Below are 26,762 nucleotides of genomic sequence, written 5' to 3' on the forward strand. Positions count from 1 at the left end.
CAGGTCGGAGTCTAGAAAGAGGCTGGAGTTCGAGTTGGGTGACCGTTCACAACATTTTTCCCAGTGAGTTCGTTTTTCCCCCAGCCGAGTTTCCAGTTGTTTTGAACGGGGCAACTGTACAACTCACGACACACTTCACTATTGGTGCATTCAAGACAACCGATGGCTCGTTCAAATAACTGGGAACTTGGTGGGGGGGGGGCAACCCCGGATCTCAGGCTGTTTTCTAGAGCTCCAAATGACGTCATGATTTCACATCGTATTTTTCCAAGTTCAAATGCTCCATTTAAAATTGGGAACTCCGAAAAATAAGTCAAATCATGACGTCAGTGAGCTTAAGTTCGGCTCTTAAATGCCCAGTACTCTACCTGTCAAACTCATTCCAGAGGGCCAAGTGTCTGCGGGTTCTCTCTTGTACTTGATCAATTAAGTCACTAATTAGGAACACCCCTCACCTGGTTGTCTAAGTCTTAATTGAAAGGAAAACCCCAAAACCAACAGACACAAACTCTGTCCAGCTGTGTAGTGCTAGGATAAAAACCAAAACATGCACCCAGATGGGGCACCAGGACCGAGTTCGGGGAAACCCTGTGTAACAGTATAGCTTCCGTCCCTCTCCTCGCCCCAACCTGGGCTCGAACCAGGGACCCTCTGCACACATCAACCACAGTACCCATCGCGCCACAAAAGCCACGGGGAACAAGAAGTTTGTGAGTGACTGTGGATGTGTGCAGAGGGTCCCTGGTTCGAGCCCAGGTTGGATCGAGGAGAGGGACAGAAGCTATACATCTAGGTCTCAGAGCGAGTGACATCACCGACTGAAACACTGTTAGCGCGCACCACCGCTAACTAGCCAGCCATTTCACATCGGCCACACTTGCATACATTACATTCAAACGTGTGATAAATGCAGAGGGATTTCTTAAGCGCATTGCCTATACCAGGGCTCTCTAACACTGTTCCTGGAGCGCTACCATCCTCTGGGTTGATAAGCTGTTAGTTACAACTGGGGTTGGAGCGAAAACCTACAGGAGGGTATCGCTCCAGGAACATGGTTGAAGAGCCCTGGCCCATGCAGTAAACCCTTTCACCCAGTTTTATCCCTGATAGATTGTAACTCCAACACCAACCAACTGCAGCAATGAAAGAGGACACAGCAGAGAATCACTACAAAGTCTGTTTTATTGAGAAAGCAACGGAAGCTTGTATTTGTGTCTTTAAAAAAAGGGATAAAAGAAATGAAATTAACGAGGATTCCAACATGTTACACACATTTTTCATCACGGGAGAGAGAGGTAGGAGGAGGGGGACAAGGGGTTGGAAGAGGGGGATAATTAGGTCTTGGCTCATCTTAAAACCTTCCAGAACGTTCCCGGTCCCTGGACCTCCGTTTCTCGCGGTCTCGTCCGCCACCTCTTCCACCATCGCCACCACGGCCACGGTCTCGGGAGCGAGAACGCCTTTCCCGGGATCGCGAGCGAGAGCGGTGTCCTCCTCCTCCTCCTCCTCCTTTGCTAGAAAGGGAGAAATAAAATGCTTGAACCACAGCACACAACTTAACCAGCCTAGAGAATACTCAAACCTCAACTAAAAATGAAGCTTTTACTTTAGTCAACTACACAAGTACCAGTGGTGGGGAAAAGTACCCGATTGTCATACTTGAGTTAAAGTAAAAGGCACCTTAATATAAAATGACTCAAGTAAAAGTGAAAGCCACACAGCAAAATCCTACTTGAGTAATAGTCTAAAAGTATTTGGTTTTAAATATAATTATCAAAAGTAAATGTAAATTGCTAAAATATACATAAGTATCAAAAGTAAACGTATAAATCATTTAAAATTCCTTATATTAAGCAAACCAGACCGCACGTTTTTTTATTTTTTTATAAACATTTACGAATAGACAGGGGCACACTCCAACACTCGGGCATCATTTAAAAACAAAGCATGTGTGTTTAGTGAGTCCGCCAGATCAGATGCAGTAGGAATGACCAGGGATGTTCTCTTTGCGTGATTTAGACAACTTTCCCGTCCTGTTAATCATTAAAAACGGAACGAGTACCTTTCGGTGTCAAGGAAAATATCATGAGGAAATAGTACATCATTTTCTTTAGGAATGTGGTGTAGTAAAAGTTAAACCAATCAAATACAAATAGTAAAGTACAGACACCCCCCAAAAAAACAACTTAAGTCGTACTTTAAAGTATTTTTTACTTAAGTACTTTACACCACTGCCAAGTACAGTATTGGATGCTTCACCATTCAATCCCATGAAACAGTCAAAAGTTGACTGTGACACAGAACAAGATCTTCCTGGAATACAAACATTCCTTAGAATGCGTCCTACCCTTTTCTGCGGCGTCCATACAGGTCCCGACGGAGTTCCCTGGAGATGGGTTTCAGGTGCATGAAGTTGCAGAAGCCTCCTCTGGTGCACTCCCTGTGGATGGTAGGCAAGCAGGGGGTTAATACTGTTACCGCGTGTGAGAAAAGCTTTCCCAATCTCCACCTGTGTCCACTGACTATCACATTTACCACCCTACACTCCAAATCAGAGGCCTAGCAAGCTACATGCATCTCTCCTGCTGGAGTTAGCCAAACAGTTCAACTGTAGCCTTTAAGCAAACAATGGGTGTTCCAATGGAAAAACACTTGAGGTACCATCCCAAATGACACCCTATATAGTGCACTACTTTGACCAGGGCCCATAGGGAATAGGATACCATTTCCCAACACAGCCTGAGTTAATATAGGTATATGCTGCAGGGAAATAAGACTACATTCTTCCTGTCGGATAAGAGGTGGCAACTTAAGCCTCAATCCAAGGGTGTATTCATTTGGAAGAAAATTGAACAAAACAGGGAGGATTCTGAATTTGTCCAATAGAAACTCTAGTTTTCGGGTGTAAAACGTTTTCCGTTTGGTGTAAATGGTTTACGTTGAAAATAGTTTTAGGACTACTGATTACATGGTGGAACTGTACAAATATGGTGGAATGCAGTGGAGAAACAAGACGTCTGGTTATTGTTGCAGGTACACCGACTGTCACACACAGCAGTGTAAAGACATTCATCAGAAAGACAGATCGACACTGACCCCATCTCATACTGCCGACAGCAGGCTTCCCTGAAGTCAGTGACGGGGGAGAGCTCTGAGTGGACAGGCTGACCGTTGAACCAGCGGTTGTTCAGGTCCATCACCGCCTTCTCCGCATCCTCTTCCCGACGGAACTACACACAGAGAGAGAGAGAGGAGAGGCCATGTTTTAGACAGATTTATGCTCCGATGAAGGTCGATGAACCCAAAGCTACTATAAAAACAGGACTTTCTCCTGTTTCTCCAGAAAGATTAACGCAATCACATGGATGGATGCAGGGAGAATTTAACACGGCTGACATGGGATCTCTGACCCTCACCTTCACATAGACGTTGCCGACCAGGTGGTCGCCAAGGTTGTCACACACGTTCATCTCCTCCACCTCTCCGTACTTCTCCTCCATCTCTGTGAAGACTTCCTGTAGGGGTTAGGGTCAGAAGATGGGGTTAGGGTCAGAAGATGGGGTTAGGGTCAGAAGATGGGGTTAGGGTCAGAAGATGGGGTTAGGGTCAGAAAATGGGGTTAGGGTCAGAAAATGGGATTAGGGTCAGAAAATGGGATTAGGGTCAGAAAATGGGATTAGGGTCAGAAAATGGGATTAGGGTCAGAAAATGGGATTAGGGTCAGAAGATGGGGTTAGGGTCATGTGTGACAAAACAATCACTGATTGATAAGTAAAGCAGCACCATGGAGACCCACTTTAAAAGATCCACTAAGAACTACACTGAACAAAATTATAGAAATGCAACATGCAACAATTTCAAAGATTTTACTGAGTTACAGTTCACATAAGGAAATCAGTCATTGAAATAAATTCATTAGGCCTTAATCCATGGATTTCACATGGCTGGGAATACAGATATGCATCTGTTGGTCACAGATACCTTAAAAAAAAGGTGGGGCGTGGATCAGAAAACCAGTCAGTATCTGGTGTGAACACCATTTGCCTCATGCAGCGCGACATCTCCTTCACATAGAGGTGATCAGGCTGTTAATTATGGCCCGAGGAATGTTGATCCACTCCTCGTCAATGGCTGTGCAATGTTTCTGGATATTGGCGGGAACTGGAACACGCTGTCGTACACGTTGATCCAGAGCATCCCAAACATGCTGAACGGGTGACATGTCTGGTGAGTATGCAAACCATGGAAGAACTGGGACACTGTCAGCTTCCAGGAATTGTGTACAGCTTCTTGTGACATTTGGTAGTGCATTATGCTGAAACACGAGGTGATGGCGGTGGATGAATGGCACGACAATGGGCCTCAGGATCTTATCACGTATCGCTGTGTATTCAAATTGCCATGGATAAAATGCAATTGTTTTAGTAGTCCGTAGCTTATGTCTGCCCATATCATAAGCCTACCATAGGGAACTCTTTTCACACCGCTGACATCAGCAAACCGCTCACCCACACGACCTCATACACGTGGTCTGCGATTGGAAGTACTGCCAAATTCTCTAAAACGATATTAGTGGTGGCTAATGAGAGATATTAACATTCAATTCTATGGCAACAGCTCTGGTGGACATCTTCTGCAGTCAGCATGCCAACTGCACACTCCCTCAACTTGAGACATCTGTGGCATTGTGTTGAGTGACAAAACTGCACATTTTAGAGTGGCCTTTTGTCACCAGCACAAGGTGCATTTGTGTAATGATCATGCTGTTTAATCAGCTTGTTGATGTGCCACACCAGTCAGGTGGATGGATTATCTTGGCAAAGGATAAATGCTCACTAAAGGGGATGTACACAAATGTGTGCGTGTGGAACATTCCTGGGATATTTTATTTCAGCTCATGAAACCAACACTTTATCTAGAGACCCAATGAATAACTAGATCCTTTTATCATTAGCCTTTATCTAGAGACCCAATGAATAACTAGATCCTTTTATCATTAGCCTTTATCTAGAGACCCAATGAATAACTAGATCCTTTTATCATTAGCCTTTATCTAGAGACCCAATGAATAACTAGATCCTTTTATCATTAGCCTTTATCTAGAGACCAAATGAATAACTAGATCATTTTATCATTAGCCTTTATCTAGAGACCAAATGAATAACTAGATCATTTTATCATTAGCCTTTATCTAGAGACCAAATGAATAACTAGATCATTTTATCATTAGCCTTTATCTAGAGACCCACTAGTCTAGACTCTTTTCTTTAAGTGCGTTCTAAGCAGCGGTAGTAAACAACAGTCTGCTCTTAGAAACGACACCAACATGATTCTATTAATACTCTAGGACAGGTCATCACCGCAGGTCAAACCAATGACAATGCACTGACAGGCCCTGTCAGTAGCGCCTATTCAACCTCAGGAGGCTGAAGAAATTCGGCTTGTCACCAAAAGCACTCACAAACTTCTACAGATGCACAATCGAAAGCATCCTGGCGGGCTGTATCACCGCCTGGTACGGCAACTGCTCCGCCCTCAACCGTAAGGCTCTCCAGAGGGTAGTGAGGACTGCACAACGCATCACCGGGGGCAAACTACCTGCCCTCCAGGACACCTACACCACCCGTTGTTACAGGAAGGCCATAAAGATCATCAAGGACATCAACCACCCGAACCACTGCCTGTTCACCCCGCTATCATCCAGAAGGCGAGGTCAGTACAGGTGCATCAAAGCTGGGACCGAGAGACTGAAAAACAGCTTCTATCTCAAGGCCATCAGACTGTTAAACAGCCACCACTAACATTGAGTGGCTGCTGCCAACACACTGTCATTGACACTGACCCAACTCCAGCCATTTTAAAAATGGGAAATGATGTAAATATATCACTAGCCACTTTAAACAATGCTACCTTATATAATGTTACTTACCCTACATTATTCATCTCATATGCATATGTATATACTGTACTCTAAATCATCGACTGCATCCTTATGTAATACATGTAATACACATCACTAGCCACTTTAACTATGCCACTTTGTTTACTTTGTCTACACACTCATCTCATATGTATATACTGTACTCGATACCATCTACTGTATGCTGCTCTGTACCATCACTCATTCATATATCCTTATGTACATATTCCTTATCCCCTTACACTGTGTATAAGACAGTAGTTTTGGAATTGTTAGTTAGATTACTTGTTGGTTATCACTGCATTGTCGGAACTAGAAGCACAAGCATTTCGCTACACTCGCATTAACATCTGCTAACCATGTGTATGTGACAAATAAAATATGACTTGATTTGATTTTGAGAGCATCAAAACCATGGTGTATTATGGGTAAATTGTGACCGAGTAATCTACAAATATTATTCAGTAGTTATTTATGATACAAGGCGATTTGTACATCAGTTACATCTCGCCTTCAAAGTCATCTGCAATGTGGAACATGGTTTCTACATGACTGACAAGACTCACTGAGGGTCTTTTCCATTACCCAACTACATATCCTCTACTGTACAAATACTGCCCCTTTCACATCAGTGAACAGGGACAATATTGGCACAGCAGTACTGATCCTGTTGTGAAAAGTAAATGGGAGAGAGGAGGTTGATACGGTGCGCAACAGGCAGGTTTGGCAGAGATGAGGTGAAACATCACAAGTATCTCGTGCCGAGGTCACTCACCTCAAAGAACTCGTCATAGTGCTCTTGCATTTCCACATCGCTGACGGCACCTAAAACCATGAACAAATAACCAGTCAGAAAGCAGCTAGGCGGAGGCGGAGTCACTAAGCATCTGCATCAGTGCAATTTCACATCCAACGACTTACGAGAATATATAGACAACATACCAAGCTGAACCATGAAACTAACAGACGAGTTAACTCTGTGTACGTTTCACACATGTCCTATAGCCACCATTTTAACTCCCTGTTAATTCATCCCCCTTGGAAATCCCCAGATAAACATTACAATGGTGCAACAGCTTAGTAAATTAGGCCAGTGATCTATTAGATTTATATCAATTAAGCCAAGTTGGTGTATACATTAAGATGACACCACTTTGGAACAACAACCTTAATGACAGTGTCTCAGCACCAGCCAGCTCCAATGACAGCGTTTGAGAACCCTGGCAGTGGAGCTGGCTGGTGCTGAAAATGAGTCCAAACGAAGCTAGTATGAGCAAGAAATGCATGCAAACGAGTCAATTTTAGAAGTTGAAAGTCTAGAAATATACAGAAACATTCACTGCATTTCAGGAGTATTTTACCCATAACGTTCAACCTGAAGGACAGGACAGACGGCTCCCCATTTCTCCCTTGCCTGTGGTCTTGGTATTAAACTGAATGACCCTCATGCAAGAAGAAATATAATGGCTAGGTAAATATGTAGCTGATATCTTGCCAGTCAGAGGGGGTCTGTGAGAATGGTATGCTTTTCAGAGCTATTGATCAAGTGACATGTCTGGCCTTCTCCATGACGCAAACATTACTTCATCATTTATATTTCACATAAGCAACAGCATTATTGTGTGCCATGGGGAAAGCTATCCACACTGAGCCCATCACACCAGGCTCACATCAGTGATGCCTCCAGGGATGACAGTGTACATGTCTGGATTCAGCTAATAGGAATATAATAGCATCTGGGTGTTGTCTGGGCACATTGAATTCAGGTCCAGGCTACTAAAAACAAACTAAATGTTTCCCAGGTAAAAAAATCTAAGGTATTGCTACTGTTTCCTGGCAAATGGGGGTGTTGTTTCAGTGTAGGTAGATATACACCAGATAACAGTATAATATATGGGAGGTGTTGTTGTAGTGTAGGTAGATATACACCAGATAACAGTATAATATATGGGAGGTGTTGTTTCAGTGTAGGTAGATATACACCAGATAACAGTATAATATATGGGAGGTGTTGTTGTAGTGTAGGTAGGTGTAGATCAGATAACTGTATATAATAGAGGAGTTGTTGCAGTGTAGGTAGGTAGATATTATCTGGTGTATATAATGAGCAGTCCATGCCGCAGGGCCTTGCAAATGTAGGGGGAACTTACAGCGTATACCATCGGCAGACTGGGCAGTATTTTGAGGGTTACGGTAAATGTTCAACAGGGCAATGGTCTGAAATACAAAACGTACATTTTTGTGATACATGTCAAGCAGTAATGAGGTTTTGGGGGAAGAAAGTTAAATTAGATAAAGTATCATGCTCCTTACAACAGGCCCTGAAGGTTACACACTGAGTCAGCTAATACTTCCTCAATGGACACATTTGACGCCATAACTAGCTTCATTAGTCCCCTCGATGGAACTCTGCTCTGAACCATAGAGTGCATGGTGTGATCTGAAATGCTGAAAGAGAAGGTAACGGTGTGTCTCCTGACCACAGACGTCTCTGCCAGGGCTTCACAGGAGGCTGCAATCACAAGGAACTCAGAACGAATCAAAGTAATGCCAGTTAAAAAGAGACATTACTGACAAGTGTTACTGGAGAAGTAGGAAGGACTCTGGTATATTCATGTGTTGATCATTCAATCCAACACATTTTCCCAAAGGAAATAGCTGTTTGTGAATAGGCCACAGTACAAAAGTCATCTAAGTAAGCACATGTGAAGCCATCTCTGGGCTGTGGCGGGAGGGAGGTGTTTGGCTAGTTCTGAGGTCCTTGTTTGGAAAGTCAGTCATCAGAAGAGAACAGAACCGTAGCCCAGACAGTCTCCTGTGAGAGTCCACAGCCATACCTACCTGTGTGAGAGGAAAGGCGTCAGCTCTAGTAAGACAGGGCTCAACACTGGGTACTGCTCACATGGAGGGTTGCAACTAGGTCTACCCATTTATAGTGCTCAAGGTAGTTTGGGATTTAAATTGGTCAATATAGCCTATAGCATTATGGAATATGTTCTTTTTTTGAGTGGCTGAGAGATTGTGTATAAGAGGGCAAAGACTGAGGCAGAGGAAACAAATATTTGACGATACAAAAGAGATTGAGGAGCATCTTGTTTATTGATCTGATAGTGGTTTGCCATTCGGGGTGGGGACTGGGAGGAGCAGTTACAGTAGCCCAAGTGAGAGAGGTACTGTAATGTTGGGTTCCCTGCTAACAGAGGTGAGGCAGTCCCTCACAGCTCGGCTGCTACGTGACCTACATATGGGGAGCAGGAGGGTGGAAAGGAGGGATTTCTGAACCCCTGAGGCTAACAGATCTTTGGACTTACAGCGAGAGGCGTCGGCCGTCTGTGCACTGTTTTGGGGGTTACGGTAGATGTTTTGAATCAAGATGGTCTGCCGGGATGACAAGAATACAAGAGATAAATCATTAAATTTGTGTAAATTCCAAATGAGTCTAGGTCCCTGATTACTGACGTAAATACGCTATTGCGTTTACTGACTTAGGAGTCGAATCTCTCCTTAGAATCTATGGGCTGTATTTCAGAGAAGTTGGGGTAGAGGACAAAATATGAACGGAGTGAGCTCAATTTGACTGGAGCGTGCAGCGAGTTTCCAAAAGCTGGAGTGTCAGCCTTCTTGCCCGATTCCAATAGCGCTCACTTCCCGAGCTCAGGGCATGCCCAGCCCAGCATGCATTTGTAGTCTACCTGTGTGCTGCTATAGCCCCTTGCTTTAGCTACTGCCATCAAGTATGCTACTTATTTCCATAATTGTTTTTATTTTTATAATAATCAAGGTGACTTACAAAGACGAGAAGGACCAAGAGAGACTGCAGTGATGTAGTGTCCACAACTAAAGAATAATTTTGGTGGCTTCCCGGCACTGCATCGTTGGGGAGTGTCAGCAACGAGACAAAATAGTGAACACGAAATCAGGGACAAAAAGGGGGTAAAGAATTACACCAAAAAAATTATCATTTTGGAATCTGAAAGAAATCCCGAAAGCATGATGGGGAACTTACTACATGTACATGCTAACAGAAAGGAACGAGGTGGGCAGCTAGCTAAGAGTGTTATTGTAGCAAAGTATTTATAAACTAAGTTGTTAATTTTGGTTCTATTATCTATACAATATGCCATAATTGATTTTGGCTCAATAGGTCTGGCATATTACCTCTTTCAAGGAGCTTTCAATTTTTATAGGATTATTTGTTAAATTGTGATTTAAACGAATGGAGCGGCTGTTTTTTTCCCTTCTGTGTCTGCAGAGCGTTTTTTTAGCGGAGCAATTGGAAAGGACGTGGATCGCCGCGCAAGCACCACTCCATGAGCGGGATTTCTGACCGGCTCAACTCCGCCCGCCCACATGCTCTGGTAGAGGCAGATCATCCAATCAGTCTACTGATAGAAAGCTTTGTTTTGTTTCTCATGGTTCGCATAGGGCCAAGCACAACTATCCTGAGTTGGGAGACCTAGGGTTAGGTCAGATTGAGTCTTTCGATATGAAGTGGCTGAGTTGTTTAATGAAGCACAAGGACAGGGGAATTGAGCTGCCACCGTGTCTATCAAATGTCTACCAAAGAGCCAGGCAAGCCGTCTATAGGAGGGGAGCAGGTTGGCCTCATGTCCATGTGAGCATAGTCAAAAGACCCAGGTTGGAGGAAAAGATATACCGTTCAGGATAACACTACTTCATTTCATCAAGGTTGTGCCATCTGCCATTGCATCATGCATACCATAATCAACGTTAGCCTACCAGTGGCTAGGGTGACCACATATCCCGGATTGTGCAGGACACGCCCACATTTAAATTAAAACCCACTAATTTACAAAAAAGTTAGATGTCTGTATTTAAGTCAGATTTCCTATTCATTTGATGAGAATTGACATTCTTAACCGTCTCTTTTGTAGTCATGTTGCACTTTTGACAAGATATATTATAAGGCCGTGGTCCTGGTAACGTTGAACACTTCTCCAATCGTTGAAGATCTCTGATATTCTGCACAGCGCAAGACGAGACTAAGGCCAATGTCATATTGTCAACCAAAATCACATGTCAAATCCTTTCGGGATTTGCTGCTGACAGTGAGTAAACTACTTACAAAAAGTGTGCTTCTGATGAATAGCTACAAGAGTAAATATTAGACTGACAGAAGGTAATTTTGTCACACTTGTAAGGCAATCCATACTCAGTTGCTCATTCAACGTAATTGCTGCTACTTCACTCAATCCCGTTTTAAGTCTTCCTTCCTAAATGTATTAAATTCTCTGACAAACCAGAAATGGTTCCTTGGCCAAATATTCCCTGATTTTCATAACAGCTACACATGTGGTCTCTTTTGCGTCACCAAATTTTGTGCGAGCCCGGAAAAAGAGTAGGCTTCACGCGCTTCGATTACCCTGGTGCAGCTGCAAAAAAAATGTATTCACGTTCGTGGGACAGTATAGCCCACGTCTCGCAAAATCATCCTGTTGTCCCGCATTTGGTTATTTTAAAAATGTGGTCACCCTACCAACAGCAGTTGCTTCTCTTCTGATGATAAATATTGACTGAGAAGCATTGACATGCCGCCAAGCCTATCCTCATCAATCATAATGCAGGTTCTCTGAAAGGCAACAAAATGAACAATGTTATATACACACACTTCTGTAGGTAAGCCAATCGTGGAATCTGAAATGCAAACGTGCACAGGGTTAGTGGAAACAGATCGGCAAACATTTAGGTCTACTTTACATCTGCTCAGCAACCTGTTCTTCCACATGATGCTATTGCAGTATGTACCTAGGCCCATTGGAACATGGAAGCAACATTGCACACGTGAATGGAATTAGGGCTAATTGACAACACTGCATGTTTCAGTACTTCATGAATGATTATTTGATCCTACACAAGGTTAAGTCCAATCTCCACACAAACAAGTAAACAATCAAATGTGAGTATAATCAGTAACGCGAGCTAGCTAACAAAGAAACCTAAGGAAGTCCTGATACGTTCTAGTGGGCTATATCACAAGCATCGGGCAATTGCTTGCCATAAACCCCTAGCTAGCTAATCATATTCAAGACATATAAGTACGCTTACCTGGCTGAAAGTTGGCTTGTTGTGCAACCTAGAGCAGCGGTCCCCATGTCTGCACGCTCCAATTTTAAAGTAGAATGAACAATTGACCCTTGAACATGGACAAGAAAGTAAACAAATTAGATGTTGATAAATGGCTAGGTTAGTGTTCGCTTTGTATAGGTTTGTTGATGCATCTAGCTAGCTACAATGGAAAACAAAAACATGATTCGGTGTGCAGTAGCCAACCTAGCCACTGGAGTCGTCTCGAGACAATGCTAAAGAGTTAGCTAGCTACAGTAGCACGCTAGTTAGCTGCAGATTAGCTTAGCAAACCAAACTTTGAGGTTATACTAACTAGCAAACCATTTAGCTACTGACTCGTAAAACATTTGATACTAAATTGATCTAGAAAATAAAGACTGATTTAGCTTAGTCTGGTCGATTTGGAGGGATACTGACGCGACGCAGCACATGCCGCATTTTCAAACCAAGCCGCCGCCTCCTCCATTCAAGCAAGTTAACTAGCCTTCTACAGTATAGTCAGGAAGCTACGCTAGTTAGCCACACAAGTCTGAATGAAAAGCAACGGGTGCAGTAGCAGTCGTATTTGTAAGTAACCTGGTAGCTTTTTGGGTTAAAACGTGCACGTTCTACAGAATAGCCATTTTATTAGCATTATTATTTCAGCAGTTTCACAAAAAGACGAAATAACCTACTTGTCTTTCTCTGTTCCGAAAATGGAGGCCAGGTACTCCGCCATCTTCGGTTTGTCAACTAAATGGTGCTCTACGTCATGTATTCGACACTTGCCGCTTTTTTGACAGAGGCAAAAGCTGTGCTCTTCGTCATTGTCGTTTGCATACGCTCTAATCTTGTCTGTTTTTTCCCCTTAATACTCTCATGGGGGCGCAATTGCATCCATTTTGATTTCATGAATAGGGCCAAAGATTATGATAACTAAAGCCCTTTCATCTGTTTTAGGGCCCTGTAGAAAATCTCTGCCTGTATGCTACGCTGAATGAAGAAGGAAAGAAGTTTACTTTAAGAAGATTACTTTATTGTATAACGACCATTCATAATGTCAATTAGTAGTAAGGGATTTCAGACTTCCTAGTATCATTCAATGAGAGGATAGTAGAACTGACAAAACAACGACAGCATAGATTTTAAAGCCACCACACAATGTTGGCACATGACTCAATATTACCCTCCAACCACGCAGAAAAACTACAGCAGGGTTATATTAGAGACTATGTGTATGTTCACTCAGAGAGATCTGACAGATATTGTATGAGATAGTAAGCCTGCTGTAATGTGTGTCACTTTAGCCTACTGTAATGTGTATCACTGTAGCCTACTGTAATGTGTATCACTTTAGCCTACTGTAATGTGTATCACTTTAGCCTACTCTAATGTGCTTAACTTTAGCCTACTCTAATGTGCTTAACTTTAGCCTACTATAATGTGCTTAACTTTAGCCTACTATAATGTGTATCACTTTAGCCTACTATAATGTGTATCACTTTAGCCTGCTATAATGTGTATCACTTTAGCCTACTCTAATGTGTATAACTTTAGCCTACTCTCATGTGTATCACTTTAGCCTACTGTAATGTGTATCACTTTAGCCTACTCTGTGTACCACTTTAGCCTACTGTAATGTACATTTGTTTCATTTACTGTATAACCAGTCACACATCCTGCATCTATCTGTTCATGATCATAGCGGATTTATAGTAACAGGGCCACCGTGAAGGGAGTCAAAAAGATTTAAGTTCCTCGGTGTACACATCTCAGAGGAACTGAAATGGTCTAACCACACTGACACCTTGGTGAAGAAGGCATGACAGAGACTCTTCAACCCACATGGACACCCTGGTGAAGAAGGCACGACAGAGACTCTTCAACCCACACGGACACCCTGGTGAAGAAGGCACAACAGAGACTCTTCAAACCACATGGACACCCTGGTGAAGAAGGCGCAACAGAGACTCTTCAAACCACACGGACACTCTGGTGATGAAGGCACGACAGAGACTCTTCAACCCACACGGACACCCTGGTGATGAAGGCACGACAGAGACTCTTCAACCCACATGGACACCCTGGTGATGAAGGCACGACAGAGACTCTTCAACCCACATGGACAACCTGGTGATGAAGGCACGACAGAGACTCTTCAACCCACATGGACACCCTGGTGATGAAGGCACGACAGAGACTCTTCAACCCACATGGACAACCTGGTGATGAAGGCACGACAGAGACTCTTCAACCCACATGGACAACCTGGTGATGAAGGCACGACAGAGACTCTTCAACCCACACGGACACCCTGGTGATGAAGGCACGACAGAGACTCTTCAACCCACATGGACACCCTGGTGATGGAGGCACAACAGAGACTCTTCAACCCACACTGACACCTTGGTAAAGAAGGCACAACAGAGACTCTTCAACCCACACAGACACCTTGGTGAAGAAGGCACAACAGAGACTCTTCAACCCACACAGACATATTGGTAAAGAAGGCACAACAGAGACTCTTCAACCCACACTAACACCCTGGTGATGAAAGTACGACAGTGACTCTTCAACCCACACTGACAAGAGGCTGAAGAAATCCTGCCTGTTCCCGAGGGCCCTCACAGTGTTCTACAGGAGCACCATCGAGAGCATACTGTCGGATAGATCACAGCCTGCAAGGCTCTACAGAAGGTGGTACGCTCAGCCGAACGCACCATTGGGTGTACGCTGCCTGCCCTCCAGGACACCTACAACACCAGATGTCGTATGTGATAAGAAGACCTCAGCCACCCGAGCCACGGCCTGTTCTCCCTGCTTCCATCACTCAGACGTGGGCAGTATAGGTACATCCTGGCAAAAACTGTCAGACTTCTACCACCAAACCATCAGGCTGATGAATAGCCACCACTAGTCAGCTACCTGCTACCCCTGTGTCCCCCCCAACGGACGTTTACCCTGCCCCCACCCCCCAATGGACATTTATAATCGTTACAGTTGTAAATATGTATATATTATTATTATTATTATTATTGTTTCACCCACTTCTCTTTGACCAGCACTGTTGGAGCTCAGAGCTGAAGAATGTCACTGTACCCTGCTATTACATCTGCAACCTTGTGCATGTGACTAATAAACCTAATCTCATCTATAGTGATCACCACAGCCAACTTTATGTAGATGAGAGAGGATGAAGCACATGGGGAGGGAGAGAAAGAGTGAAAGAGAGAGTAGGTGAAGGAAGTAAAACGGAAGAAATGTTACCACAAACACTTGTGCAGTGACAGAGACACTATGATGCTGGGGTGTGTTAAGACTGATGTGAGAGACATTTAAAATTGAGGAAGAGAGAGAGAGAGAACAGACAGTGTATTTCACTCACTCTTACACACACACAAACACACAGAGAGATGATCATCTACCAATGCTGTGGCTGTCTTCCTAAACCAACTCTGGTGTAACCTGTTGATTGTAGAAGGCCGGTGGGCTACAAGTCACCATGGGGCCCCGTGACTGCTGGTCCTGGACCAGCCTACCTCTCACCATCCTGGCTGTGCTTCTCTTCCACCGGGATGCCAATGGTAAGTTAGACCCAGGGGGGAAAAATACTTTTTGTATGTGATTAAACTACAGCGTATCGTGGTCGGTTCAGTTTCAACACACAGTAAGAGAAGTGTTGCTGGTAAATAAAAGAACAACTCTCTTTGAGTGAACATTTTTGTAAATATTTGAAATGTCATCCTCACATTCAAGACTTCCAGTTATTGTCATCCTGGCAAAAAAATATATATATTTTTAAAATGTGTGTGTGAGAGCTCGATGACAGAAAAATATATATCCTGTTGTAGAAAAAGATAAAGGGACTTTAAAATAATAGATTAGCGGGGTAGGAAAATTAGTTCAAAGTCATCTTAATATCTTCCCGATCTTCCTCCCTAAAGATTCATAATTTATGTTGTTCATGATCTTCTCCCTGTTTTCCAGTTGTTGTTGTTGAAACAAATCGCTCTTCTGGCTTCCATTTAGTTTCCGCTGAATAGCAAATACTCCACATTTTACAATGGCATTTTGAATCCATCAACAACATCAATATTTTATAATTACACATTACAGAGATATTGTTGCTTACTGATACCCAGCTGGAATTGTTTTTTTTTTGGCACATCTCAGTTATAGCAATACTAGTGTCATGTATTTTAATTTATATGATTTCAACAACAACAATCATGAGTTAATTTATATTATACTTTTTTTTGTGATTTAGCAGGCGCTCTTATCCAGAGCTACTAACAGGAGCAATTAGGGATAGGTGCCTTGCTCAAGGACACATCGCCAAATTATTTTACCTAGTCGGCTCGGGGATTTGAACTAGCAACCTTTCAGTTACTGGCCCAACGCTCTTAGCTGCTAGACTGTAATATTCATATGTGTAAACATACTGAATTATAATTGGATGCATTTTACCGCCGTATCATACTGTGCTACGATTGGTTAAGACCACCCAGTTGGTTAGGTGATGGCCAGTTGATCCTGTAGTACTGCATTTTATTACTTTGTACAAAGTGTGCAAAACAAGACATGGATTACCTGCTGTCCACTGTTATATTGATAATTATGAAAATACAGGCTTTATTTTTCCTCAGTAGCTTATTATTAACCACAATGAGTCATACTATATCTGTCAGATCTCTCTGTGTGAACATACCTGTGGTCTCTTTTAAAGCTGTGTTATGTCACTTTTTGGACGACCCAACAAAATTCACATAGAAATGTGAGTTATAGATCTGTCCCTCTCATTGAAAGCAAGTCTAATAAGCGATAGATTTGTTCTCTGTGTGGTATTTCTATGCTCCCCATTTTTAAGTTTAGTTTTTTGAGTCTTGTACTTTCGGTTTTGTACACCAGCTGAAAATACAATCTTTTTGGTTATGGAAAATATATTTCATAGCGGTTTAGATGGTACGATGATTCTCTACACTGTAACTTGCTTTTTTTTTGTCACATAAACTGAAATTAGACAAACTATTAACATTTTAGCAACCAGGAAAGGGCGGAACGATTTCTGCATAGTGAATCTTTATTATAGCCCTACTGTGGCTTTCCTGTGTGGTTGGAAGGTATAATCGAGTTGTGTGCCATTGTGTGGTAGGCCTACAGTAAAGTTGTATATGATGCTATCGTGTTGTTACCTCTACTGTCCTCTCATTGATACTGGGAAGTCTGATGCTCCTTGCCACTAATTGACATTCAGAATGTCATTGATTGTCAGTTAAACTGAGACCATTTTGGATATACTCAGTTCCTCAGTGATGATTATGAAGTCTGAAAGTCTTTAGGTTTGTGATAAGTTCCCCCATGGTATGATGAGGTGGTCCTATTTAGTCTGAGACAGGATGCAGCACTGAATAAGTACAGGTGGAGTTGAATCTCAGTTCCCTAGAACCTGTAGTCCCATTGTTTTATGCTAATTGAGTTCCAACTCTTCAGGATGTGAAATGTGTTTTGTCCTTTTTTTTATCTCTCTGTGTGTATCCCCCTTCTATTAGTCATGAACATGTCACTGTCACTGGTACCAAGGGGACATTCTGATGAAGGGGAAAATCTCCTTCACCTGTCTGCAATCTGTAATCACCTCTCATCTTAGTAAAACATATTTTTTTCCACCACCTAGGACCCAGCTAAAGAAAGTTTAAGGCCTATCCATGTAACCATTATTGCAATCTGTGTGTGTGTGTGTGTGTGTGTGTGTGTGTGTGTGTGTGTGTGTGTGTGTGTGACTTGATATAGAGGTGATGGGTGATCTTATGGGGACCTATTGGTCAGGCAGTGACTTAGTTTATTTGAATTCTTTGCAGGTCATGATTCTGATTGTTTCCCAGAGATTAGAGTGGCACGGAACACAGTATTGAGAGCTTCACTTGGGAAACAATTGAAGATTAACTGTTCTATTGCTTTCTGTTCCAACTCACCACCACCACCATCACTATGGTGTAAGGTTGATGAATCAAACAACTGCAATACTGTCAACACAACAACTCTCATTCAAACACAGTGGACCAGTTTGAAAAACACTACAGGGATCTCATTTCTGGTCTTCACCAGCATTTCCATATACGATGTAGGTCTGTACAGGTGTGCATTAAATGAAGCCTCTGTGAGTCATTCTATCAATGTTACTCTCTCAGGTAAGCAATTTCTTTAGTTTGAAATACACATCAAACAATAACAATATTATATTAGCAATAGCCTCCCTGACCGGGTCCCAATTTGTATACATTTCAGAGAGTGTTGAGGACACCACATATGTGCATCAGAAGAATGAAACAACCAGTAAGAGGAGATTTTGACTCTTCATAGCTTAGCATGCATTGCACACAGGGCATAAAGGTGCTGCAGTATGAATGTACATCAAGGCACACCACAACACAATGCTATGTCACACCTAGCTCTGAAACACTGTGGTAACCAGTAACACCCTAACAGTTAAAACTAGTAACCTAGTATCCATGTTGAGTCAAACCTCCTATTCAGGAGCATCATTTTGATTTAAAATATGTGTGTCTGCATGTGTGTAATTAGGCAGAATTATTTTGCTGTTGAAAACGAATTTCCTGCATTTGTATACTTTTTGGCCTATAGCTTTTATGAATTCAAATGTGGGGTGGGAGGACATTTCTTCCCTGTTCATAGTGGAAATTAGGCCTCTTTCTCTTATAGACAGTACAGCGAGTCAGAGTGACAGCTTCCTGGAGTGGGTGTGGCCTTATGTTTACTCCTCGGCTGGGATTGTGGTGTTTGTCATCGTGGTGATAACCATATCCATGCTCTCATTGCGTGGTTGTAAAGGTAAGATGCTCACAATTACCATAGTACATTAATACAGACTAATGATGACTATAGCACATTAACACAGACTAATGATGACTATAGCACATTAACACAGACTAATGATGACTATAGCACATTAACACAGACTAATGATGACCATAGTACATTAATACAGACTAATGATGACTATAGCACATTAACACAGACTAATGATGACCATAGTACATTAATACAGACTAATGATGACTATAGCACATTAATACAGACTAATGATGACCATATCACATTAATACAGACTAATGATGACTATAGCACATTAATACAGACTAATGATGACTATAGTACATTAATACAGACTGATGATGACTATAGTACATTAATACAGACTAATGATGACCATAGTACATTAATACAGACTAATGATGACCATATCACATTAATACAGACTGATGATGACCATAGTACATTAATACAGACTAATGATGACCATATCACATTAAATCAAATCAAATTGTATTTGTCACATACACATGGTTAGCAGATGTTAATGCGAGTGTAGCGAAATGCTTGTGCTTCTAGTTCCGACAATGCAGTGATAACCAACAAGTAATCTAACTAACAATTCCAAAACTACTGTCTTATACACAGTGTAAGGGGATAAGGAATATGTACATAAGGATATATGAATGAGTGATGGTACAGAGCAGCATACAGTAGATGGTATCGAGTACAGTATATACATATGAGATGAGTGTGTAGACAAAGTAAACAAAGTGGCATAGTTAAAGTGGCTAGTGATACATGTATTACATAAGGATGCAGTCGATGATGTAGAGTACAGTATATACATATGCATATGAGATGAATAATGTAGGGTAAGTAACATTATATAAGGTAGCATTGTTTAAAGTGGCTAGTGATATATTTACATCATTTCCCAACAATTCCCATTATTTAAAGTGGCTGGAGTTGGGTCAGTGTCAATGACAGTGTGTTGGCAGCAGCCACTCAATGTTAGGGGTGGCTGTTTAACAGTCTGATGGCCTTGAGATAGAAGCTGTTTTTCAGTCTCTCGGTCCCAGCTTTGATGCACCTGTACTGACCTCGCCTTCTGGATGATAGCGGGGTGAACAGTCAGTGGTTCGGGTGGTTGATGTCCTTGATGATCTTTATGGCCTTCCTGTAACATCGGGTGGTGTAGGTGTCCTGGAGGGCAGGTAGTTTGCCCCCGGTGATGCGTTGTGCAGTCCTCACTACCCTCTGGAGAGCCTTACGGTTGAGGGCGGAGCAGTTGCCGTACCAGGCGGTGATACAGCCCGCCAGGATGCTCTCGATTGTGCATCTGTAGAAGTTTGTGAGTGCTTTTGGTGACAAGCCGAATTTCTTCAGCCTCCTGAGGTTGAAGAGGCGCTGCTGCGCCTTCTTCACGACGCTGTCAGTGTGAGTGGACCAATTCAGTTTGTCTGTGATGTGTATGCCGAGGAACTTAACTTGCTACCCTCTCCACTACTGTTCCATCGATGTGGATAGGGGGGTGTTCCCTCTGCTGTTTCCTGAAGTCCACAATCATCTCCTTAGTTTTGTTGACGTTGAGTGTGAGGTTATTTTCTTGACACCACACTCCGAGGGCCCTCACCTCCTCCCTGTAGGCCGTCTCGTTGTTGTTGGTAATCAAGCCTACCACTGTTGTGTCGTCCGCAAACTTGATGATTGAGTTGGAGGCGTGCGTGGCCACGCAGTCGTGGGTGAACAGGGAGTACAGGAGAGGGCTCAGATCGCACCCTTGTGGGGCCCCCGTGTTGAGGATCAGCGGGGAGGAGATGTTGTTGCCTACCCTCACTACAGACTAATGATGACCATATCACATTAATACAGACTGATGATGACCATATCACATTAATACAGACTAATGATGACCATAGTACATTAATACAGACTAATGATGACCATAGTACATTAATACAGACTAATGATGACCATAGCACATGGGGCGGCAGGGTAGCCTAGTGGTTAGAGCGTTGGACTCGTAACAGTGGGTTGCAAGTTCATACCCCCGAGCTGACAAGGTAGAAATCTGTCATTCTGCCCCTGAACAGGCAGTTAACCCACTGTTCCTAGGCCGTCATTGAAAATAAGAATTTGTTCTTAACTGACTTGCCTAGTTAAATAAAGGTAAAATAAAATAAATAAATACAGACTAATGATGACCATAGTACATTAGTACAGACTAATGATGACCATAGCACATTAACACAGACTAATGATGGCCATAGTACATTAACACAGACTAATGATGGCCATAGCACATTAACACAGACTAATAATGACCATAGCACATTAACACAGACTAATGATGACCCTATCACATTAATACAGACATTTATATCTGGGACATCTAATTTCAATGTTTTGTTCATGATTCCCTTGAAATTGCAGGTGCCTGTCCGGCCAGGAAGTCAAGGAAAGAGGACCAAACAGAGAACCAGGTCAAACAGATATACACTACACATCTTCCTTTCATTGAGTCCTGTATTAGTACTATTAGTACAGATTCTGGATGGTCTTTAATGTGTTTACAGTATGTAACATGGTGGAGTCTTTTGGTGCACTCCTTGTCTGTCAGTCCCAGGTGTTATGTCTGACTGATTCAATTCTATGACAGGCTAGTTTATCAAATCGATTACCTAACGTTGGATTAAGTGTATGAATTAAACCATGCAACAATTAACTCGTTAATAACCTGGGGCACCACGGAAGAGTGTTTATAGAGTTGCTCTTTTCCGAATAAACTCTTAAAGATCTGAAGATCTTTTATAATCAATAGCAGTCAATTATTAATCGTCACCTTATTTAGTCTCATCTTAACGTCGTAAAATTCTTGGTTATCTGCACGAACCCTGGCTAACAAGTTGAATCAGCAATACAAAATGTGGCTTAATTATTATTTACTAAATACCTAAATAATCACACAGAATTACATATACACAGGATAGATCATACATTGATTACTAATCATGTCATAAAAGCAAAAGTCCCTAGCGGATGAAACCGATATGACGGCTGGTTACCCAAAGAAAGGGGGTTGGGTTTGAATGAAAGAGCGGGATAACTGAGTGACAAAGGGGATTGGGACCTTGAGAAGCTATGCTACCGTAAATATAGAATCTTATGCATTCTAATAATCATCCATTTGGAAATTGAAAATGCAAGATATATATTTACACTGAACCATTCGATAGATGGTTTGAAGATGGAAGACTGGTTTGCCCAGCAGATATCGCCATTGTCCTTTGAAGAATCTTTCTGGTCGTAGTGTTGTAGAGCGGATACGTTGAAGTAGCCTGTCGTTCTCAGGAGATCGTCTGCCCTTTCCTAGGCCGCGTACGTTTACAGCTGCAGCTGATAAGTTGATGTACAGAATTTCTTACTTATTCTATAGTGAATAGGAGTTCAAAGTTCATACCAAGTTGCCATAATCAGCTCGTGCTGTATTCTGGCTGGTCTTGTCGAAATTCCTCCTTCCAGCGTGGTGATCGTCACCTCCACATGATCTTGTCATGTAAATTTCATTATGTAGAGTGAATATTCAGCCATTCGCAACCACAGCTCACACTGGGGTTTGCTTAGTCTGACATGAATTAGGTCACGGGGGCTTTATACTGGGGAAGAGAAGGGCGTGTTTCATCCCTCTCCAACCAATGTCTGTTCACTTAAGCGTGGCCACTGAGTGAGAATAAAATTACTTGAAAACAATTATCTCATTTAGAAGGCTAAAATTACATTTAATATTCTCACACACAGTTTCGTATTTAAACATTTAAATTGCACAACAATTCCATGTGAATCTAATGTCTAGACTAGAATGTGTATACTTTCAAGATACAATTTATGTTGTCCTGTCATCAGTAATAATGTCCCAGACAACAACTGATCTGACATCATGGTCTTTAAGTACTTTCAACTGGTTGGATTACAGAAATATTGTTAAATTCCCCAACCTTTTGATGTTACCATACTCTCTCTACGTTAACAAAGTGCTTTCCAAGAGTCCATTCTGTAGAAGGGAGAGAAAGGGGGGAAAGGTATTTATGAGTGGGTCATAAACCTCACCCAACAGGGCAACGTCATGACACAGGCGTGGCCCACTATAATCAAGGGTGGGGGTTGCAAATACACAGAGTATTAAAGTAACTTACTTGTTGTTGCAGTATATGGCTATACCAATGACCCAGCAAGCATTCCCACGACCCAACCCACAATCCCACCACAGAGGAAGCATCCGATCCCACCAATCCCAGGACCGGCTCCAAGCCCAGCCCCGGCCCCAAGCCCAGGCACAAGCCCAGCCCACCCCACCGCCGGACTGTATCTATGACAACGCACCTGCCAGGGGCCCACGTCGCACTCATCCGGCACCCGGCCAAGCTGCAGCCAATCAGGTAGCTGTCCCGGTGGACACGGACAATACCTATAGCAACGGAAAGGAGAAAGAGGAAGAGGGTGATATCATGTACGCAGCGCTAAACCATCAGGTAAAGCCTGGAGCCGCTGCGCGCCCTGCACAGCCTCGGGTAGAGGGCTCAGAGTACGCAGCCATACGAGTGTCCTGAGCCCTGGAACCAGGAAGTAAAACTCCTCTTCCCAGAGGGCCACAGTCCGACTGGTCTTTGTTTCTCCCTGATTACAAGAAGGGGGTCGCTGCGTCCCAAAATGGCGACCGGAGTATGGGCGAGTGGGTGTGTCAAAAGGGAAATAGTGGGTGTGTGGAAAGGAATGGGTGTGTGTCAAATCGTCTGCTATAGGTTAGACGGTTTTGATTGAGCTGTATTTTTTTCTCTTCCGTTTCTTGCCACTCAACCAGACTGTGACACACAACTAGGTGCTATCATCAACCAAAAAGGGTTATTTGTCTGTCCTCATAAGAGAACCCTTTGAAGAACCCCCTTTGGTTCCAGGTAGAACCCTTCTGGGTTCCATGAAGAACCCTTTCCACAGAGGGGTCTGCATGGAATCCAAAAGAGTTCTACCTAGAACCAAAAAGGGTACTCCTATGGGGACAGCCGTAAAACCCTTTTGGAACCCTTTTTTGTATGAGTGTACCTCACATTGAGCTACCATACTGCGAGAGTTGGGACATCTGTTTTTAAGCCAGAGGATGAGTCTGAGTGTTAGAATTACATGAATAATTGTACATTTTCCGGTTTAAAACTGAAGATTGTTTATTTGGGCGGCAGCTAGCCTTGCGTTGGGTCAGTAACCGAAAGGTTGCTAGATCAAATCCCAGAGCTGACAAGGTCAAAATCTGTTGTTCTGCCCCTGAACAAGGCAGTTAACCCACTGTTCCTAGGCGATCATTGTAAATAAGAATGCGTTCTTAACTGACTTGCCTAGTTAAATAAATATTAAATAAAACATTTGAAGTATTGATGATGGGTGTACTGTTGCTTTATGGGTTGTACGCATGTTCCTACTGTGAATGTCACCCTGATATATTACTGTGACTGTCACACTGATATATTACTGTGACTGTCACTCTGATATATTACTGTGACTGTCACACTGATATATTACTGTGACTGTCAACCTGATATATTACTGTGACTGTCACTGATATATTACTGTGACTGTCACCCTGATATATTACTGTGACTGTCACCCTGATATATTACTGTGACTGTCACCCTGATATATTACTGTGACTCACTCTGATATATTACTGTGACTGTCACCCTGATATATTACTGTGACTCACTCTGATATATTACTGTGACTGTCACCATGATGTATTACTGTGACTGTCACCCTGATATATTACTGTGACTCACCCTGATATATTACTGTGACTCACCCTGATATATTACTGTGACTCACCCTGATATATTATTGTGACTGTCACTCTGATATATTACTGTGACTGTCACCCTGATATATTACTGTGACTGTCACCCTGATATATTACTGTGACTGTCACCCTGATATATTACTGTGACTGTCACTCTGATATATTACTGTGACTGTCACTCTGATATATTACTGACTGTCACCCTGATATATTACTGTGACTGTCACCCTGATATATTACTGTGACTGTCACCCTGATATATTACTGTGACTGTCACTCTGATATATTACTGTGACTGTCACCCTGATATATTACTGTGACTGTCACCCTGATATATTACTGTGACTGTCACCCTGATATATTACTGTGACTGTCACCCTGATATATTACTGTGACTGTCACCCTGATATATTACTGTGACTGTCACTCTGATATATTACTGTGACTGTCACTCTGATATATTACTGTGACTGTCACCCTGATATATTACTGTGACTGTCACCCTGATATATTACTGTGACTGTCACTCTGATATTGGCTACTAGGTAGCTACTTCCCACACCGTTGCTGGACAGTAGTGCCTGTCATACGAGAGCGAACGGTACTGGGTCCCGGTGTTCTTGTTTTTCATGCGTGCCCTCCACATTGAGTAGTAGACTGTATGTACTGTATGTATCAAGATGGTTATCAATATTAGTTACTTCTTGTGTAGGCTGCTGCCCTCTTTTAAATAAAATAATTTCAGAGAAAACATTGCCACGTTAGCTGCCGCCTGCAACATGACCACGATACCAGTGGCAATCGGTGCCATTTAAGATTCTTATTATTTTAACCTTTATTTAACCTGGCAAGTCAGTTAAGAACAAATTCTTATTTACAATGATGGCCTGCACCGGCCAAAACCGGACGACGCTGTGCCTATTGTGCACCTCCCTATGGGACTCCCAATCACCTCCAGTTGTGATACAGCCTGGAATTGAACCAGGGTGTCTGTGGTGACGCCAAAAGCACGGAGATGCAGTGCCTTAGACCGCTGCGCCACTCGGGAGGGATGAGGATGGCCTTATTTCTGTTACAGCTTATTGGATGACTGTCATTCATATTCCATTCACCCAGTTCAATGTAACATCGATAGGTTTAGGCTACTACATGATAGTCAAATACTCATCATGAGGTTTCCTCAACCTAGACTATGAATGAAAGCTACACCATGGTGCTGTTTAGGCTACTGTAGACCAACACTGCAAAACAGTGTGTTTTAATCAATTATTTGGTGACTTGAATACATTTAGTCTAGTTTTATCTAAAAAGGCTTACTTCTTAATATTTTGCTATTTAAATTTTTATGAAATTCACTGAGGAAGATGTTCCTTCCTCCTCTGAGGAGCCTCCACTGCATGATACCCAGTAGGAAGGACTTCGGCAGGCATGTCGATACAACCCCGGTGCACTGGTCCGGCTTATCGACTCTTCTTGTAGCCCAATCAGCCACGTAAAACGGTATTCAGTAGCAATAAATCTGCCCAATTAGCTAATAATCCATACACCCACTCTCCCATACTTCGGTCGCCATATTGGGCTGCAGACACCCCTTCTTGGTATTACAGAAATAGATCAGCTGGCTGCATCGAACTTTGAACTTCCACCAATGATAATGTCAGTTTTAACTATGGCCTTTTGGGTACAACTTTCTTACAGAGGTTGATTTTTGAGGCCTACATGAAATATTCCACTGCACTGTAATTAGGTGGAAACCAGTTGACTGTGAATGTAACTGTGATTGATTGTTTTGTTTAATGCAGTTTTCTGTGATTTGCGTGTTTCCTATTTAAACAAATAATCAGATTTGATTTACTATAATATAATTTTCACTGCAATATTACTCTTCTCCATTCCTTACTGTAATCAACCAGTTTCAGTGAAATCACTGTGAGTGATGACAGTCCCCTGGCCTTGGGTTTAGTTGAGGTGTTACTGTCGTTGTGCAGGGTGTTTTGCAGTTTACCTCTTGTGCTGGGATGTGATTAGGAGGTTTCCTGTGCTACACAAACCAAAACCCCCACATGCTGCAGCACACGGTTACATATCCTGTGATGCAGTGAG

At 42.6% G+C, this 26,762-nt stretch overlaps 2 protein-coding genes across 8 annotated transcripts; one reads left to right on the top strand and one right to left on the bottom strand.

Moving 5' to 3' along the window:
* Positions 1–1,163: 1,163 nt before the first annotated feature.
* LOC118370549 (splicing factor U2AF 35 kDa subunit) lies at positions 1,164–12,846 on the bottom strand. Of its 3 annotated transcripts, none has more exons than XM_052511816.1 (8): positions 12,682–12,846; positions 11,987–12,074; positions 9,232–9,298; positions 6,696–6,745; positions 3,417–3,515; positions 3,097–3,230; positions 2,348–2,440; positions 1,164–1,514 (listed from the first exon to the last, which is right to left on the bottom strand). In XM_052511816.1, the coding sequence occupies exons 1-8, from the start codon at positions 12,723–12,725 to the stop codon at positions 1,352–1,354; spliced, it is 738 nt and encodes a 245-aa protein (XP_052367776.1). In that variant the 5' UTR covers positions 12,726–12,846; the 3' UTR covers positions 1,164–1,351. The 3 variants fall into 3 exon arrangements, with proteins under 3 accessions (XP_052367776.1, XP_052367775.1, XP_035611486.1); XM_052511815.1 differs by lacking the exon at positions 9,232–9,298 and adding an exon at positions 8,071–8,137 and having other exon boundaries at positions 12,682–12,844; XM_035755593.2 differs by lacking the exon at positions 12,682–12,846 and adding an exon at positions 8,071–8,137.
* On the top strand, positions 11,550–26,541 carry LOC118370550 (uncharacterized). 5 transcript variants are annotated; one of them, XM_052511810.1, is made up of 8 exons: positions 12,306–12,574; positions 12,947–13,025; positions 15,465–15,570; positions 17,845–18,174; positions 18,272–18,319; positions 18,707–18,835; positions 21,254–21,303; positions 23,026–26,541. In XM_052511810.1, exons 3-8 carry the CDS (start codon positions 15,489–15,491, stop codon positions 23,425–23,427), a joined length of 1,041 nt encoding a protein of 346 aa, XP_052367770.1. In that variant the 5' UTR covers positions 12,306–12,574; positions 12,947–13,025; positions 15,465–15,488; the 3' UTR covers positions 23,428–26,541. The 5 variants fall into 5 exon arrangements, with proteins under 5 accessions (XP_052367772.1, XP_052367770.1, XP_052367771.1 ...); XM_052511812.1 differs by lacking the exons at positions 12,306–12,574; positions 12,947–13,025 and adding an exon at positions 11,550–11,837; XM_052511811.1 differs by lacking the exons at positions 12,306–12,574; positions 12,947–13,025 and adding an exon at positions 13,038–13,056.
* The last annotated feature ends 221 nt before the right edge of the window (positions 26,542–26,762 follow it).

The sequence above is a fragment of the Oncorhynchus keta genome, unplaced genomic scaffold (assembly GCF_023373465.1).
Source record: "Oncorhynchus keta strain PuntledgeMale-10-30-2019 unplaced genomic scaffold, Oket_V2 Un_contig_753_pilon_pilon, whole genome shotgun sequence".
Classification (NCBI taxonomy): domain Eukaryota; kingdom Metazoa; phylum Chordata; class Actinopteri; order Salmoniformes; family Salmonidae; genus Oncorhynchus; species Oncorhynchus keta.